Source organism: Chionomys nivalis, chromosome 18 (genome assembly GCF_950005125.1).
Source record: "Chionomys nivalis chromosome 18, mChiNiv1.1, whole genome shotgun sequence".
Taxonomy (NCBI): Eukaryota; Metazoa; Chordata; class Mammalia; order Rodentia; family Cricetidae; genus Chionomys; species Chionomys nivalis.
Genome location: NC_080103.1, coordinates 23,685,981 through 23,700,337, shown reverse-complemented (window position 1 = coordinate 23,700,337; position 14,357 = coordinate 23,685,981). Strand labels below are relative to the sequence as shown.

The 14,357-nt window shown below is 41.7% G+C and overlaps 1 protein-coding gene across 2 annotated transcripts in view; it reads right to left on the bottom strand.

Annotated features, from left to right (window-relative positions):
* The window catches only part of Vav3 (vav guanine nucleotide exchange factor 3), a 317,139-nt gene that overhangs the window by 165,559 nt on the left and 137,223 nt on the right, over nucleotides 1–14,357 (bottom strand). For both annotated transcript variants that reach the window (XM_057793503.1, XM_057793504.1), the window contains exons 3-7: nucleotides 13,464–13,522; nucleotides 11,175–11,240; nucleotides 5,722–5,830; nucleotides 3,574–3,666; nucleotides 714–782 (exon numbers count right to left, since the gene is read on the bottom strand). In XM_057793503.1, the coding sequence (XP_057649486.1) occupies nucleotides 714–782; nucleotides 3,574–3,666; nucleotides 5,722–5,830; nucleotides 11,175–11,240; nucleotides 13,464–13,522 (396 nt within the window). The remainder of the gene's footprint in view (nucleotides 1–713; nucleotides 783–3,573; nucleotides 3,667–5,721; nucleotides 5,831–11,174; nucleotides 11,241–13,463; nucleotides 13,523–14,357) is intronic.

Sequence of the window (14,357 nt, the reverse complement as noted above, 5' to 3'; positions counted from 1 at the left end):
AGAACTAATGACACAAACGCGAACCAAATAAATTGTGCTAACAGTTTGCTGTAGCAACTCAAAAGTCATAATTTCATTTGTATTCTGATAAGCAAGTCATCCTCAGCAGCCAGCGAATGCATGCCGTAGAGGGAGAATGAGGACATTTGAATCAAGGTACCAATTCTCCATTATCTCTCCCTGTGTACCCTGGAGCACACAGGAACATAACAGCAAGCTCACTCTTTGCAGGCAGGGAGTTGAAGATGAATATGTCTTCTCTGGCATATTGCTGATTAAAATCCATAAGAGCAGAGACTATCAAATAAGATGTTGGCACAATCAGAAACAGCTGATCTAACTGCCAATCTGCCAATGGCGGAAGGTAAATGACATCCCTGGGGGCACACCAGGGAATATTGAGATGGACAGACAACAACATGATGATTACTTAATTAAGAGTACTGCTTCATAACAATGAGACTTGGATAATGCATGAACCTTGCTTAATCATTCGTGCACAGCACACATTCTTAATTGACCTTGGATTAAAGATATGCTGTTAGCTTCTTCAAAAGAAAAGGCTATGGGAATTTGGGAAAGAAAAAAAAATCATAGAAAACACAAGACAAAAAAATCATAAAAAACATAAGATACAGAAAGGATCTGGAATCCACTAATAAGTGAAGATGTTCTAGGAAACACACAGTTGTACCTGTCACAGCTTTACTTACAGGGATATTGATGAATACCGAGTCAAATTCTGCCGACGTCAGGAATCTTTTCAATGGTGCCATGAAATACTACCAAGAGAGAAGAGGAAAGTAACTTTAATTAAGCATAACTTTGCCTAATCTATACAATGATTTTTTTATCAACCAGCAAAATTTATTAAAAGTCAATTATTTATTAGCATTATGAACACAAATACTGAAAATACTTTCTATATTAAAAAATCTGCTATAAAGACTTCATAGGGACTGGAGAGACAGTTAAAGTGCTTGCCACACAAGCATGAGTGTCTGAGTTCAGATCCCCAGAACCTATGAACAAGCTGGCCAGATGTGACAGCCTCCTATGATTCCAGAAGTTGCAAGGCAGAGTCAAAGATTCTTGGGGCAAGCAAACAGCTAGACTTCCTGCAACTGGCAATCTTAGGCTTCAGCAAGAGACCCTGCCTCAAAAAAGAAAAGTGGAGAACAATAGAGGAAGACACCTGATGTCAACTGTGTACACATGTGATTACACAAACATGCATTCGTGCATACCATACACATATATACATGCAAACAAAGGCATAAATATAAGCCAAGACTCTTAAATATAAAACAAAATGCTCCTAAAAGCTAGAAGCTGTTGGCCAAGCAGGAAAACAATGGCAACAGTTGGGAGACTGTTTTGAGGATGCATGTAGAACATCCCTCCAATTCTCCAACACAGGCTCTTGAGAGGGACGATCGGCTGGTGTGGTTTGTACACCACTTCCATGCATCGCTGGAGACTTTGGCATTCAGCCCATATTTCTCTTTCACTGCTAGCCATCTCAGTGTCTGCATAGTCTAGGAACTTGGCCTGTCAGTTCCTTTATTTCCAATCATTATGAACTGAACTCCCAAATCTCATGATCACACCGCAAGACGCTGTCATGACCAACATCTGCGCATGCCTCGCAGGTTAACTTCAAGCAGCCATCTCTCTGAACCCCACACCAAGCCCATGAAGCTCACTTTGTTCAAGGAAGTCTCTAGTTTTCTGAGTTTCACATCCTTCATGGTCTTGCTCCACTCTCTACCCAGTTTACAGCTCACGAGCCACCATCAGAATGGTGCGCTCTCTCCTTCCAATAAATTTTTGTTGATAAACAAAACCTTTGGCTATATCTATCTCACCATATGTTGTATAGATCCATATGCTATACTGATAGCTTAATTTTAAATAAGACCATAAAGGGTCATGGGCTCAGTAATGCCACATGTTCACACTGTTCCTAACCAATCGGAGTCACTAGGAGTGATCTCAACCCTATTGGACAGGCCTTTCCTGAAGTGACCTTGCTTAGTACTGCAGCCTAAAGGCTTATCCATATACAGAACAGATTTTTCCTATCAGAGGAAGACATACATACTTAATATCTGCCTCAATATGGCCCAGTGGTAGTCTAAGGCAGAACACGAGGTTAACATGCCCAACAGATTCACGATTCCTGTCCTACATCTTTTTAGTTGACATCAGCATCCACGCATTTTCTAGCATCCATCTTTGGTTTTCCCTTCTTCCACAATCCTTTGCCTACACCAGCAAAGTCTGTTGGTTCTAATTAGACAAACCATTTCCAAAGTCTAACATCCCTCTAATCTCCCTCAGTGCTATGATTTCTTGTTGTCTTGGTTATTATAATATATCCTTCTAGTTTTCTTCTGCTTCCCACCCTTGCTTTTCACAAGGGCCAGAGTGCTGTTAAAGGCCTAGATGCCTTTACATCAAGTCTGCTCAAAGGTTCTAGCTTTTGTCCCTGTATAACTTGGTAGCCCATCAGTTCTCTGGCCTCTTTCTCAATCTCCTCACCCATTCTATCTGCGACACTGGGCCACGGCTATTCCATGAGTGGAGCCGAAGCTGAATACTTTCCTATCAGAATTTCCTAGAGCACCCCCGCATCCTCCAATTGGAGAACCTTTCTCCCAGAACACTCTTCACAAGAATATATACATGGCTTATGCCCTCAACCTCCTCAGTTGATGAGCTAAGCACTGCGTTCTTATACAGAGGTCGCTGCCATCAGACTCTATATGGTATCTCTAACACATGCCATCCATCCTCTCTGGCTGATTTTTCTTCAGGTAATTCCCCACCCACCTGGCATCCAGCCTAAACTTTCTCACGATACAAAAACTACTAGAAAAACCCACAGTCTTCCTGCCTTTGCTACTATGTTCTCAGTCCCTAAAACAGTGCCATTTAGATGTCAAGAGAGCAATAAATAGTTTTAGAATGTATAAATCTGCTTTGATGTCTTTAGTTTTTTCTTTGGGAGGGTTTTATTGAGACATAATTCACGTTTCTCAAAACACAACTATGTAGCTTGCAATCCGATGGTTCTTAGATGTTCAGAGCTATGCAGCTATCACAATCAAATTTAAAACTGTTTACCACATAAAACATCCCACAGACACTCGTGGTCATACTCCATTTCTCCCTCTCAGCCTGCATACCCTCCCCACTCCACATACATGCTACTCTTCCTCAAAGTTCCAGGCAGTTGCTTTTTTGTGTGTAATCTGTCTATACATTTGTCTATTCTGGGTATAGATTTTGAAATATTCTTTCTTTCTAATATAAGACTATATCCTTTATCTACCATTCCTATCTCTATTACCCAAGGTTGTACTGGTTCCTAATTCTACTTGGCGCCTGAATGACTTCAGTGTTTTCAGATTATACTGATAAGTGAGCACATGTGGTATTTGCTTTCCTGAGCCTGGCATCCAGTGTAAATCTTAGAATATATATTAACATACACACACTGCAAAAGGAGTTGGTCTAGCACATAGATTATTCAAGGCAACCTTGGGGCTTAGATACTTGATAACTTACTTTTTCTATTGACTCCAAAGTTTCTGTATATTTTTCTTCTGTCTGCTTAATTTCTGCTAGGCAACAACTCCGTATATCATTTTCTTGTGATTTCTGCAGATAGAAAGGTAAAATTTAGACTATTTAGCTGAATTCTCATGTCAGGTTATCTAGGAAAAGAGAAAAATCCCTTTCCATCCTAACCAAACATTGCCGAAAGACATGCTTAGCTACATTTGTGACACATTTTGTTTGAGCCATTTTTTCAACACTACAAATGAAAAGGTTTTATGTGACCATAATAAGCTTTTGAAATCGATGTTCTGCTTAAATAAAAGCATCTTTTTATTCAGTTGTTAATGAATCTGGTCTAAGCACTTCCTTCATAGACAGTAGATTACACACGTACTGCAGAAATGACTAGGAAATAGTAAAAGTATTTTTTAAATATTTAAAAGGAATGTGAGAGTTGGGGATACAGCTCATTAATAACTGTATAGAATATATCAGGCCAGGGTATCAGTCATCAGCAACACACAGACACACACACACACAGAGAGAGAGAGAGAGAGAGAGAGAGAGAGAGAGAGAGAGAGAGAGAATAAGTAAAATCCTTCAAATATTGCTCTTATACATTATCATAATATATGGTTCTTTCATTTAGTGTTAAAGTTCAGCATAACAATAACACCAAGGTCACAGAGTCACAGACAAAAATGGAATTCAGTTCAGATACTGATTTTTGTTAGCTTTATAACTAGAAACAAGTTACTGGGTTTCTCTATGACTTGGTTTTCACTTTCTATAAAACAGACAGACAGTACTAAACCCAAAGAGTGCCAAGTGACAGAAGCCACGGAAAGCACGTGTCGCCTTGCCAGGGAGTCTAAACTACTACTGTTGTTAATTATAGCCCGTGGTAAGCACCCACGGGTGGATAGAGGGGGAAGGCTGTACTGAGGGTGGAGACCCTGAGGAGCTGCTGGCCCTGACACAGCTGATGCTCGCAGGCACTTCAGAAGAGATGCACCTGAAACCGCTCTGGGAAACGTGGCCAGGACAGCCCCCCTATCATACACCAAGTTAAACACATGGTGATTATATTTCTGAAATAGAGGTTAGTGACTTATTTCTATCCTATGTCTGTCTCTCCTCCCCAGTGTGGAACCCCACAGCCTCCCCCAGCCCTTTATTAAAAGCCAGAGCAGAGAGAGCAGAGACAAGTCATGAAACCCCTGAAGAAAGCTAAGTGACCACCTAGACGACAATGAAGTCTTTAGATTAAGAGAATGTGCGAATAAACGCCTAAGTGACTGACTTTTTTTTTTTTTTTTTTAATTTTCAAATCATAGATGAGAAGACAGTTCTAAGCAGTTCTTTCTGGATGTTCCAGGCACATGCATGGCATGGGAGCTATGAGAGCCTACTGGTTTTTGTTAGTATCTGAAGAAGTTTAACAAAAACAAAAAACCAAACAAATAGCAACAAAAACTTCGTGCCTTGTCTAGCCTTGATATGAGTGAGGGTGTGTGCCTAGTCTCATTGCAACTTGTTCAGTTGACAACCCCAGGGAGGCTTGCTCTTTTCTGGCTCTGGCGGGGAAACAGAGGAGGAATGGATCTGAAGGAGAAGGGAGTGGGGGAGGGGCTGGGAGGTGTGGAGGGAAACTGTCATTGGGTTGCAATGTATTAGAAAAGAATAAAAAAAGGAAAGCAAACGAGGGGAGAGCCACTTGTGACAAGAGCTAGCGAGTGAGAAGAAACCATCGCTGACATAACTTATGCTAAATTTAAAATGGAAAGGATAGATCTGCTTTGGGAAAGATGTTCTTTCACAATTACTATCTCACGATTCACAGAAATGGAAACTTCATGCCACTCTGCCACTCTGAAGCCAACCGATACGGCAATAGCCCCTAATGCTCAGTTTTTTTCAGGAAAGGGTTGAACAAAAAAACAAAAACAAAAACCAAAAAAACAAAAACAAACAAACAAACAAAAAAAACAGCTCCTGTTCCAAATAAGTTATTACCTAAGTTCTAAACAAACAAGGAGCTTTTGTTAAATATTTCAACTGAAGTTAAGTAAGGACATTAATTGACCTCCTAACTAATTGTCTTCCTAAAAAAACTACTTAGAGTTACTTTAAAAAAATAAGCGAAAGCCCTACAGGTTGCTGAGCTTCCTCCGCCTTCATCAAGTCCTCGTAGACTTCTCCGCCTTCATCCTCGCCGTACACACAGTCATAGAGGTCTTCTTCGTCCCCCACGTGGGTCTCACTGCAACAAGGGGTGTGGTTACAATGGCTGCAACAAGGGGTATGGTTACAATGACTGCAACAAGGGGTGTGGTTACAATGGCTGCAACGAGGGGTGTAGTTACAATGGCTGCAACGAGGGGTGTAGTTACAATGGCTGCAACGAGGGGTGTAGTTACAATGGCTGCAACGAGGGGTGTAGTTACAATGGCTGCAACGAGGGGTGTAATTACAATGGCTGCAACGAGGGGTGTAGTTACAATGGCTGTATTCTAATACATGGTGGATAGAACACTGAGATAGTCCCCAAAGGTTCTACTTCAAAACAGACTGAAATTTTCCCAATGAGTTTCACAGACAATTCAGAGAAGAGGGAAAATGGAATAAGTAGAGAAAGTCAGGAGACTCCCATTAAAACTATGTCCCTCCCAATTATCTCAGTGACAGACAGAAGAACCCAGCCATTGGGACGGTGGTAATTCATACCTAACTGGCTTTTACTTTCATAGAGCCATGTTAATGATCATCTTGCAGCTAGCCACAGCTCTAAGTCTCTGGGCACTAGTTATCATACGGCTAAGGCTTATTATTTGATCTACCAAAAATGATGAATTTTGGGAGATCTGAACATTACCGGACTTGTCAAAGGGAACCCATCTAGTCTACAGCAGAGTCATGGTCTCAAAATCAGGTTTGTTTTACACGAAGTATTTTAATGGTCTCATCACACTGTCTCTGCATCCCATCCCAGTATTCCATGGCCTCAGCTTCGTTATATTATTAAAGGGCACAGTGTGGCAAGGTGAGGAGCTGACATAGTGAAAATCTGTTTGATAACAGCATCGGTTGTTGTAACGTTATTATTGCCTAATCCAGTGCTTTTCAAACCATGCTCCGAGAAGCTCACTTTGAAGATACAGAGACATCTCTTTATAATCAAATTGCCTTTATCTGTGCTAACTGCTTGCATTTTATTTTTAAAGAGGGGGACAGGCAAAGATCTTTAAAATATCTAAAATCTATTTTACAGTCATTAAATGCCACATGTCGGTTTCTTGGGAATATTTGTACTTTCCAGTTTCCCATGAGCACTTGGACATTAGCAGTGGCTGCCCAGGGTACTGTTCCCAAACCCCTCCTGAGAGATGATTAGAATTGTCAGTCATGGCATTCCCTCCATTTTAGGACTGCTACCCTCTTCAGTTTCTCCTCCTGGTTTAAAACCTGTAGAGATGCCTTCTACTAACATAACCCCCCAGAATGGCCTTGCCCCATACAGAGGTGTTGGAATGAGTTAATCCCTCTGAGAACGAAGCTCAGCCCTTTCACATCACCAGCCCTGAGCCCCCTCTTCAGGCTGCACAGGCTGACGGTTATAAATTGACACAAACAAAACCGAGGACACTGTGGCTGTGTCAGCCTACAACTTGGAACATTTTTCAGAGCTGGTACAATCACAGGCTGTTTATGTTTGTCATGAAAGATTATTTGGAGGCATTTGACAGAAGTGAACTGTCAAAACCCAGAGGGAAGGGAGGTCTATGAAAGCAGGGAGTTGAAGCCTGAGAGAACGGTGCTCTGAGAAAAATTCACTTCAGAAATACTTGTCCACCCCCCTAGCCATCTGCTCATTCATCCAGTAGATATTTTTGAAGAACTGACTAAACTCCACTCCACACTCTAAAGACTTGAGACATATATATATCAAAAGCTCTCCCATTGAGGATCTGGACCAGTGTGTAAAAGTGTTTGTCATGTAAGTGTGAGGACCCGAGTTTGAACTCCCAGAACTCACAGTAAGCTGAACATGTTAGGACCTCTTTAATCCCAGGGCTCTATAGTAAGATGGAGACGAGAGAATCCCTGGAAGTGTGGGGGCCAGTTAGCCAGCCTGCTGCACATAGTCCCAAATAATATAGGAGGCAAGGATGCCATCTGACCTCCAAACACACTTCTGGGCACCTGTGTACCACCCAGTCACACATGAATGCACATACACATCATACATAACACACAAGCATACACAAACTGACTTATCAGAAGAACAGCCATAAACATATAATTCTATATATGCAACAAGAGAAAGAAACAGAAACTAAAGAAGCAGAGAAGAGAAAAATCACTAAAGAAAGTCAGGGAAGGTGTCAAAGAGGTCATATGACTCAGCTAGATTATGAATATGTCAGTTTATTCAATAGCTATCTGCTGTAATAAATACTGTTTCCTGGGAGGGTATAGCTGCCATAGCAATGCCTATCCTAATAGAACTTCAATGCCAATAAAGGTGGCACACATCTACATCAAGTAAAGAGAGAGCCTGTGCTCCTGAAAAGGGCACTAACATAAAGGATGGAGTCCAGAGAGCCTGGGGATGCTGGCCTTGGCAACCCCTCTGGGCAGTGTGCAGGACCCCTGGAGGGAAGAGCTGAGACAACCATAAGGAGCCATGCACTCGGTGAGCTCAACCTTAACTGGCATAACCAGGAAGCAGCAGGGGATTTACAGAGGAAAGGGAGGTGGGGAGGAAAAAACAGGCAGGGGGGACCAGAAGCTAAGAGGCAAAACACTATGAGGCTGAGAGCTGCAACTTGGGCAAAGGCTGATGAGGAAGGAGTCAGGAAAACTCAGGACTGTGACATAAGATACAGATTAGGGGGCTTAGGAAGAGAGGATTAGGGGGATCATAGAGGGAAGAGAAAGGATGAAAGATGCATTTCAATTTCGACTTGCACTCCGAGGAGTCAAGTCACACTGGCAGCTCTGTGATTTCCATAGCAGGGCATCTGATGGACTCTGGTTTAGGACACAGCAGGACAACTGGGCTAGTCTGAGCACTTAGGTTCACTCTACCTTGAGGGTGGGTGAGATGGGGTCTCTCTATACAGCCCCAGCTGTCCAGAGTCCGGGTAGTTTATGTAACCCATCAAATGGCAGGGGAGCCTCCTGAGGTCATGGTGGCTCTAACTGAGACAATCAACTGTGGAGGGGCTGGTCCTGATGGGAGGGGTCTTGCCAGAAACAAAATGGACTATGGAATCCATTCCCTGACATTGTGACTTGGAAGCCTCCTCCTACCTGACACCTAACATTCCCTCTGAACTAAGTCTTCCCTAACAACACAACTAAGCAGAACTAGGTGGACAAAGGCTATATAAAACAAAGTGTTAGGTATCAGTGGCCTCCATTGGGGTTCAACCCAGGTGGGGCTTGGAAAGAGCATCATCACTGCATTGGACATAATGTGTTCTTCCTAAGAATCCGATTACAAGACCAGTAACCTTACAGTCACTTCATAAAAGACTGTTGCCAATTAGTTGGATAATCAGCATCTATCTTACTAATGGCAGTGAGTTCTTGGAAATTTAGAATCAGCAAGAAACTATTCTCAAAGGACATTAAAAATAGATGACTTCAAGGCCACTCCAAATGTTGAGAAAGAATTACTCGCTGCCCATTGTTATGGCTTCCTGTAGTACTCTCCTCACCCGCTCTTCTAGAGAGCGCTCCCACAGCACCAAGTCACCACACATGTCGTCCAGGACAGTGATGAAGAACCTCTAGAACTGTGCCAGGCAGTGGTGGTGCACGCCTTTAATGCCAGCACTCGGGAGGCAGAAGCAGGGGGATCTCTGTGAGTTCGAGGCCAGCCTGGTCTACAAGAGTTAGTTCGAGGACAGGCTCCAAAGCTAGAGAAACCCTGTCTCTTGAATTAATAATAATGATAATAATAATAATAATAATAATAATAATACCCTCAAGCTTCATGGTGTGAAACATCTGGGTTCAAAGACTACTATGTGTGATGTCATCTTAAAGAAATTAGCTTGATAAACAAATTTGGTTTTTTTTTTCATTAACTCGTAACAGTGGGAACTTAACACAGTCATTACATAGATAATGCACAGAACATGTTAGTGCCCAACTGAGCACAGAAAACACTCTTACTGTTGCATGACTAGATAGCGGAAAGAGGATGCCTGGCAACCAGTAGGTGTTCAGCGCTCCTTTGGCTTAGTCATGTGCATACACCAAACATAGCTCAATCTCTTTTTCCTTCATTTTTCATGGATGTGTGTATGTGGTATGGTTGCATGGGCACGTTTGTATGTGTGAGGGTGTAGGTTTGTGTGCAAATGTGTGCAGCTGAATTTATGCAAGTAAGTGTGTAGTCCTGAAGTTGATAGCTGGAATCATCCTTGATTGCTCTTCCACCTTATTCAGCGAGGCAGGGCCTCTCAATCAAACCCAGAGCTCACTCATATGGTGAGTCTCATTAGCCAGCTCGCTCGAGAGGAACCCCACTGCCACTGCTTTCTGAGGCTAGAATTATAGGCATGCTGTAGTGTCTAGCCTCTGTTTAAAAGAGGATGCTAGGACTCTAAACTCAGATCATTTTTCTTGTACAGCTGCTTTAACCATTGAGCCATCTCTTCAGTCCATCACAGTTTAAAGTTCTAAGAACAAAAACATCCACAAGGTTCCTGCTGTCACTGTCTTGGGGTGAAGACACAGACAGTCAATGGAGCAAACCAATGTGGTCATAGCCAGAAACACCCTAAAAACAGAGTGAGGAAAGGGTGTGGTGGCCATTTTTGCTGGGTCAGTGGGGAGGTCTCCCTTCAAAGGGACACCTGAAACAGACAAATGGGGAGGGGCCAGTAACATGAACAGATAAAACAGTCGGCGTAATGGCAAGTTCTGTGTTGGACAGATGAAAGAATGGATTCCCACAGATTCCAGGAATTGCCCTTGGAGCATAATCCATCTCTTAGAATTCTCTGCAAACATGCCTGAGCTATATCATAAGGTCTCTGAGGAGAGAGGATCATGCTTTATATTTATTCTTAATCTGCGCAAGTCACTCAATCAGCAGAAGATAATCAGCCGCAAGGCTTTCTGCCTCGCCCGACTGTGAAATAGCAAAGCCCACAGGATCCTCTGCTTGGCAGAAGCACCATCTACTGACACATCCCTGAATAACTCCAGCCTGCATCCGTCCTTCCTTGGGCTGGCAACAAAGCACACACTTTCTGCCCTACAACCCAGAAGTAAACTTTATTTCTTTTTTATTATTACCTAATTGTATGATTCTAATTTCCTCTCCCTCTCTATTCTGCCTTTGAGAAGCGACCTGTTTTTTGCTTCTCTGCAGTAAGTTTCTCTTCATATGAACATGGGACAAGAACCAAAAGTCGGTTGTGGCAAACTGTGCTACACTGTGAAACTTCCCATCGTCATTTTAAAGATAAATTTGATTATGTCTTATCACATCACATTCACCCTGCAGAGAGCTTATTATAGTTCGCATCTATGCTAAATGTGCATTTGAGCAGTGGCTTTAATTTTACGGAAAATCTTCAACGTACTCTATTAAGTCAGGAAGGACTTTGTAGATGTCTTCATCACTCACACTTTCTTCTGTAGGAAAGGGCCTAGGGAGGAAGAAAAAAATATGGGAGAATGAGCAATCAAGATGAGCATTTACCGCCAATTAAACAGTAAAACTTGCTGCCACTCAAACAAGCCATCGCGTTGAATGATTTCCAGGGCTTCTCCAGAAGTGCTTGCCCAGCAGCTGCGCCTGAGGTTCCCCTGGGCAGACTGCAACACCTGCTCCCCTAAATCATCACCAGCATCAGAGCCAGTCCCTGCAGACACAGGTGCAGCTGGGGACAGGCTGATGCGATGACCTGATCTCCCACCTGCCACATACCTGCAGGGTCACCCCCACGACACCCATCACGTGCCCAGTTCAGGAGACAAGCAGCCTTGTCCGTGCCCCGTGCCCTTGCCTTCAGCACCCTCACAGTAGCTGGAAGATCTGACCCAGCTAAGACTCTGCCAGGCAATGGTCTTCCACGGCTCAGCTCACTAGTAAGGATGACGATCGTGAGAAGACGAAGACATCACACATATGGCTTTTAACCCCGGCAGACTTTTCTGTTTGGACATCAGGGTATTTACGTTGTATTTTTTTTTTATTTCATTTCAAATTAACTAGGTAGATTTCAAAGAGACTGGCAAGTTGTTTTTGTTCTCTGTTAAAAATATCCCACTTCAATTTTCCCCCACGCCTATCATTTGGCATCTTTGTTTGGCTCATAACATTTCTTCTTATAACCAAAATAATGTTTTAAAAGTATGCCTAACATAATCACCATAGCAATTATATTTCAATGACAAATGCTCTACTCTTTGGTAGTAAGCATGCTTCGTGTTTATAAAAAGGAGCCACCAAAATAATAAATTTTGAACAATGACTAAAGAATTTCACTGAAAATCAGACTTTTTAATTGTATTTTTATTATTTAAAATAATTTTGGCTTTAAATATATTATGAATTAATTTAATACTTAAGACAGCAAAGGGACCTACATTTTTTTTTCAAATAAATGAACCCATGTAATCAAGCTTTCTTTTTTAATATAGGCACATTTTATCAGGTTTTCATGCCTATACTGGTTCACTATAGAGAATTATAGTCCTCTGCTATAAATATAGACAAGAAAATTTCAAAAGGAAAATAGCTCTGATAGGTGTCCTTTCAGAATCAAAAGTACATACAGAGCAGTCTGTGCTTGCTTCAAAATCTACTCTATACACACAATGACACAAAATATATATCGACATGGGCAGCTACTCATGATTGAAGAGCAAATTAGAAGGAATTGGAGAATCAACCAGGTGACAGTCTCTGTCTACAGAAAACTGATAGAATCATGGCCCCTTCCTGAGAAGGGGTCTCCAGGATGTCCTTCCGGAGACCACTGTAGTGGCATCCAGGAATTGAGCTGTTGAGCTAGACACTGTTGATCTGGACACTCCTGTGAGACCCACTAGGATCCCCTCCCTCAGAATAAGATGGAACCTGGGCACACACGCGCGCGCTCACACACACACACACACACACACACACGAAACCAAAACCAAACACATAGGTAGAGGCTTACAAAGCCGTATCATGAGGCAGACTAGAACACAAAGCCTTGAAGACATAAGGTACAAAATGACACCTATTTCCATGCAGCGGGGCTATATCTTCTTCACTTCCTACTTCTTTTATTTTTTACTGACAGCTTGCGCTTAAGTAGTGTGCAGTCTCTAAAAGACAAGAGGCTTGAACAATTCACACACCTCTGCTTCCAAGCTTACCAACTGAATTATACTCCACTGCTTGGAGAATATATAGACAAACTATCAACGCCTGAACTTTTCACACATCACCCAACCTTCAACACACTTTCTTCTACATCTATCATTTAATGCTTGTGTGACTATTCCTTAAACCCATAAAAGTTGAGAGTTATTATTATGGTCTCCTCTACAGGAACCAAATCCATTATACTTTTAAATATTTATGTACTAAAGCATTTGCATTTGTCTTAATGAATTATAGATATATAAATGTTGAAGAAATTTTTTAAAAGAGCCATAACCAGTGGCAGTCACCAGGGAGCTAAGAACAATGTTCAGTCATTGTGCCTCATTCAATTCTCTGAATAAGTTCTTAATTGCTCGGTAAATCTCAGATGTGTATGTGGCACTTAATATACCAAGCACAAAGACCTTTGCAAACAATAGCCATTCAATAAATCAAGAAATAACCATTGCAATGAACTGCATGGGAAACAGGAACCACAGAGGCACGAACTTACCTGATTCCTGTGGCCAACGCTATTGGCGTGCGGGATAACCGAGATAACGTTTCTATAACCTGCGGGGAAAAGAGGAAAATGTTCATTGAACACGTATTTATCAAGGCTTAAAACTTTTCTCAAAAGCGACAGATTTCCCATTCAATATTAATAATGGTTAAAGAAAGACAAATTTATCGACTTCTAAGGTGTGAACTGGAAAGAGTCATGATCAGGAAGCTTAAACGCCTGGGTTATATCTGTGTTCCTTTTAATTTTATGACTTAAATCAGTTTACTAATATGTGAGTGGCAGTATCCTTCCAATAAAATAGGGAGTTCAACTCATTAACCCTGTGTATTTAATACCTAAAACTGAAAACCATTAGAGATCACCTAAATCAATGTTCCCCAGCATAGTACCCACTAGATATGGGAAGCTATTTAACTTAAAACTTAAAACTCATAAATTTCATTTCCTTTACTTCACTAGCCAAATTCTAGCACTCAGTCATCACTGTTTCTGTTGCATTTTGGAACACACAGGTATCAGGTATTTTCCCACCACAGCAGGCATTGCTGGGCAGAAAAGTGAAATTGACAGTTCTTGAGCCTGACCACAGGACTTCAAATCCGAGTTTCCCATTCATTAGCCAGGTAACCTTAAGCAACCACCGAAATTCATAAGTCTTGGCTTTTTTCTTCTACATACGGCCTCAGATAATAGCTAATGATCATTAGAGTATTGTAGGGATTAAATAACACGGTACCTGCAAAATGGTTAAAAGGTAGCAATTCTTTATAATCACCAACTTTGAAGAAATTGCTTTGTTCTAATTCTGAGGGTGTTCAAGAATTTTCTGTTCTAAATTACTTTTGTTTATGCATTTCAAAAACTCCTTATAAAGATCTTCAA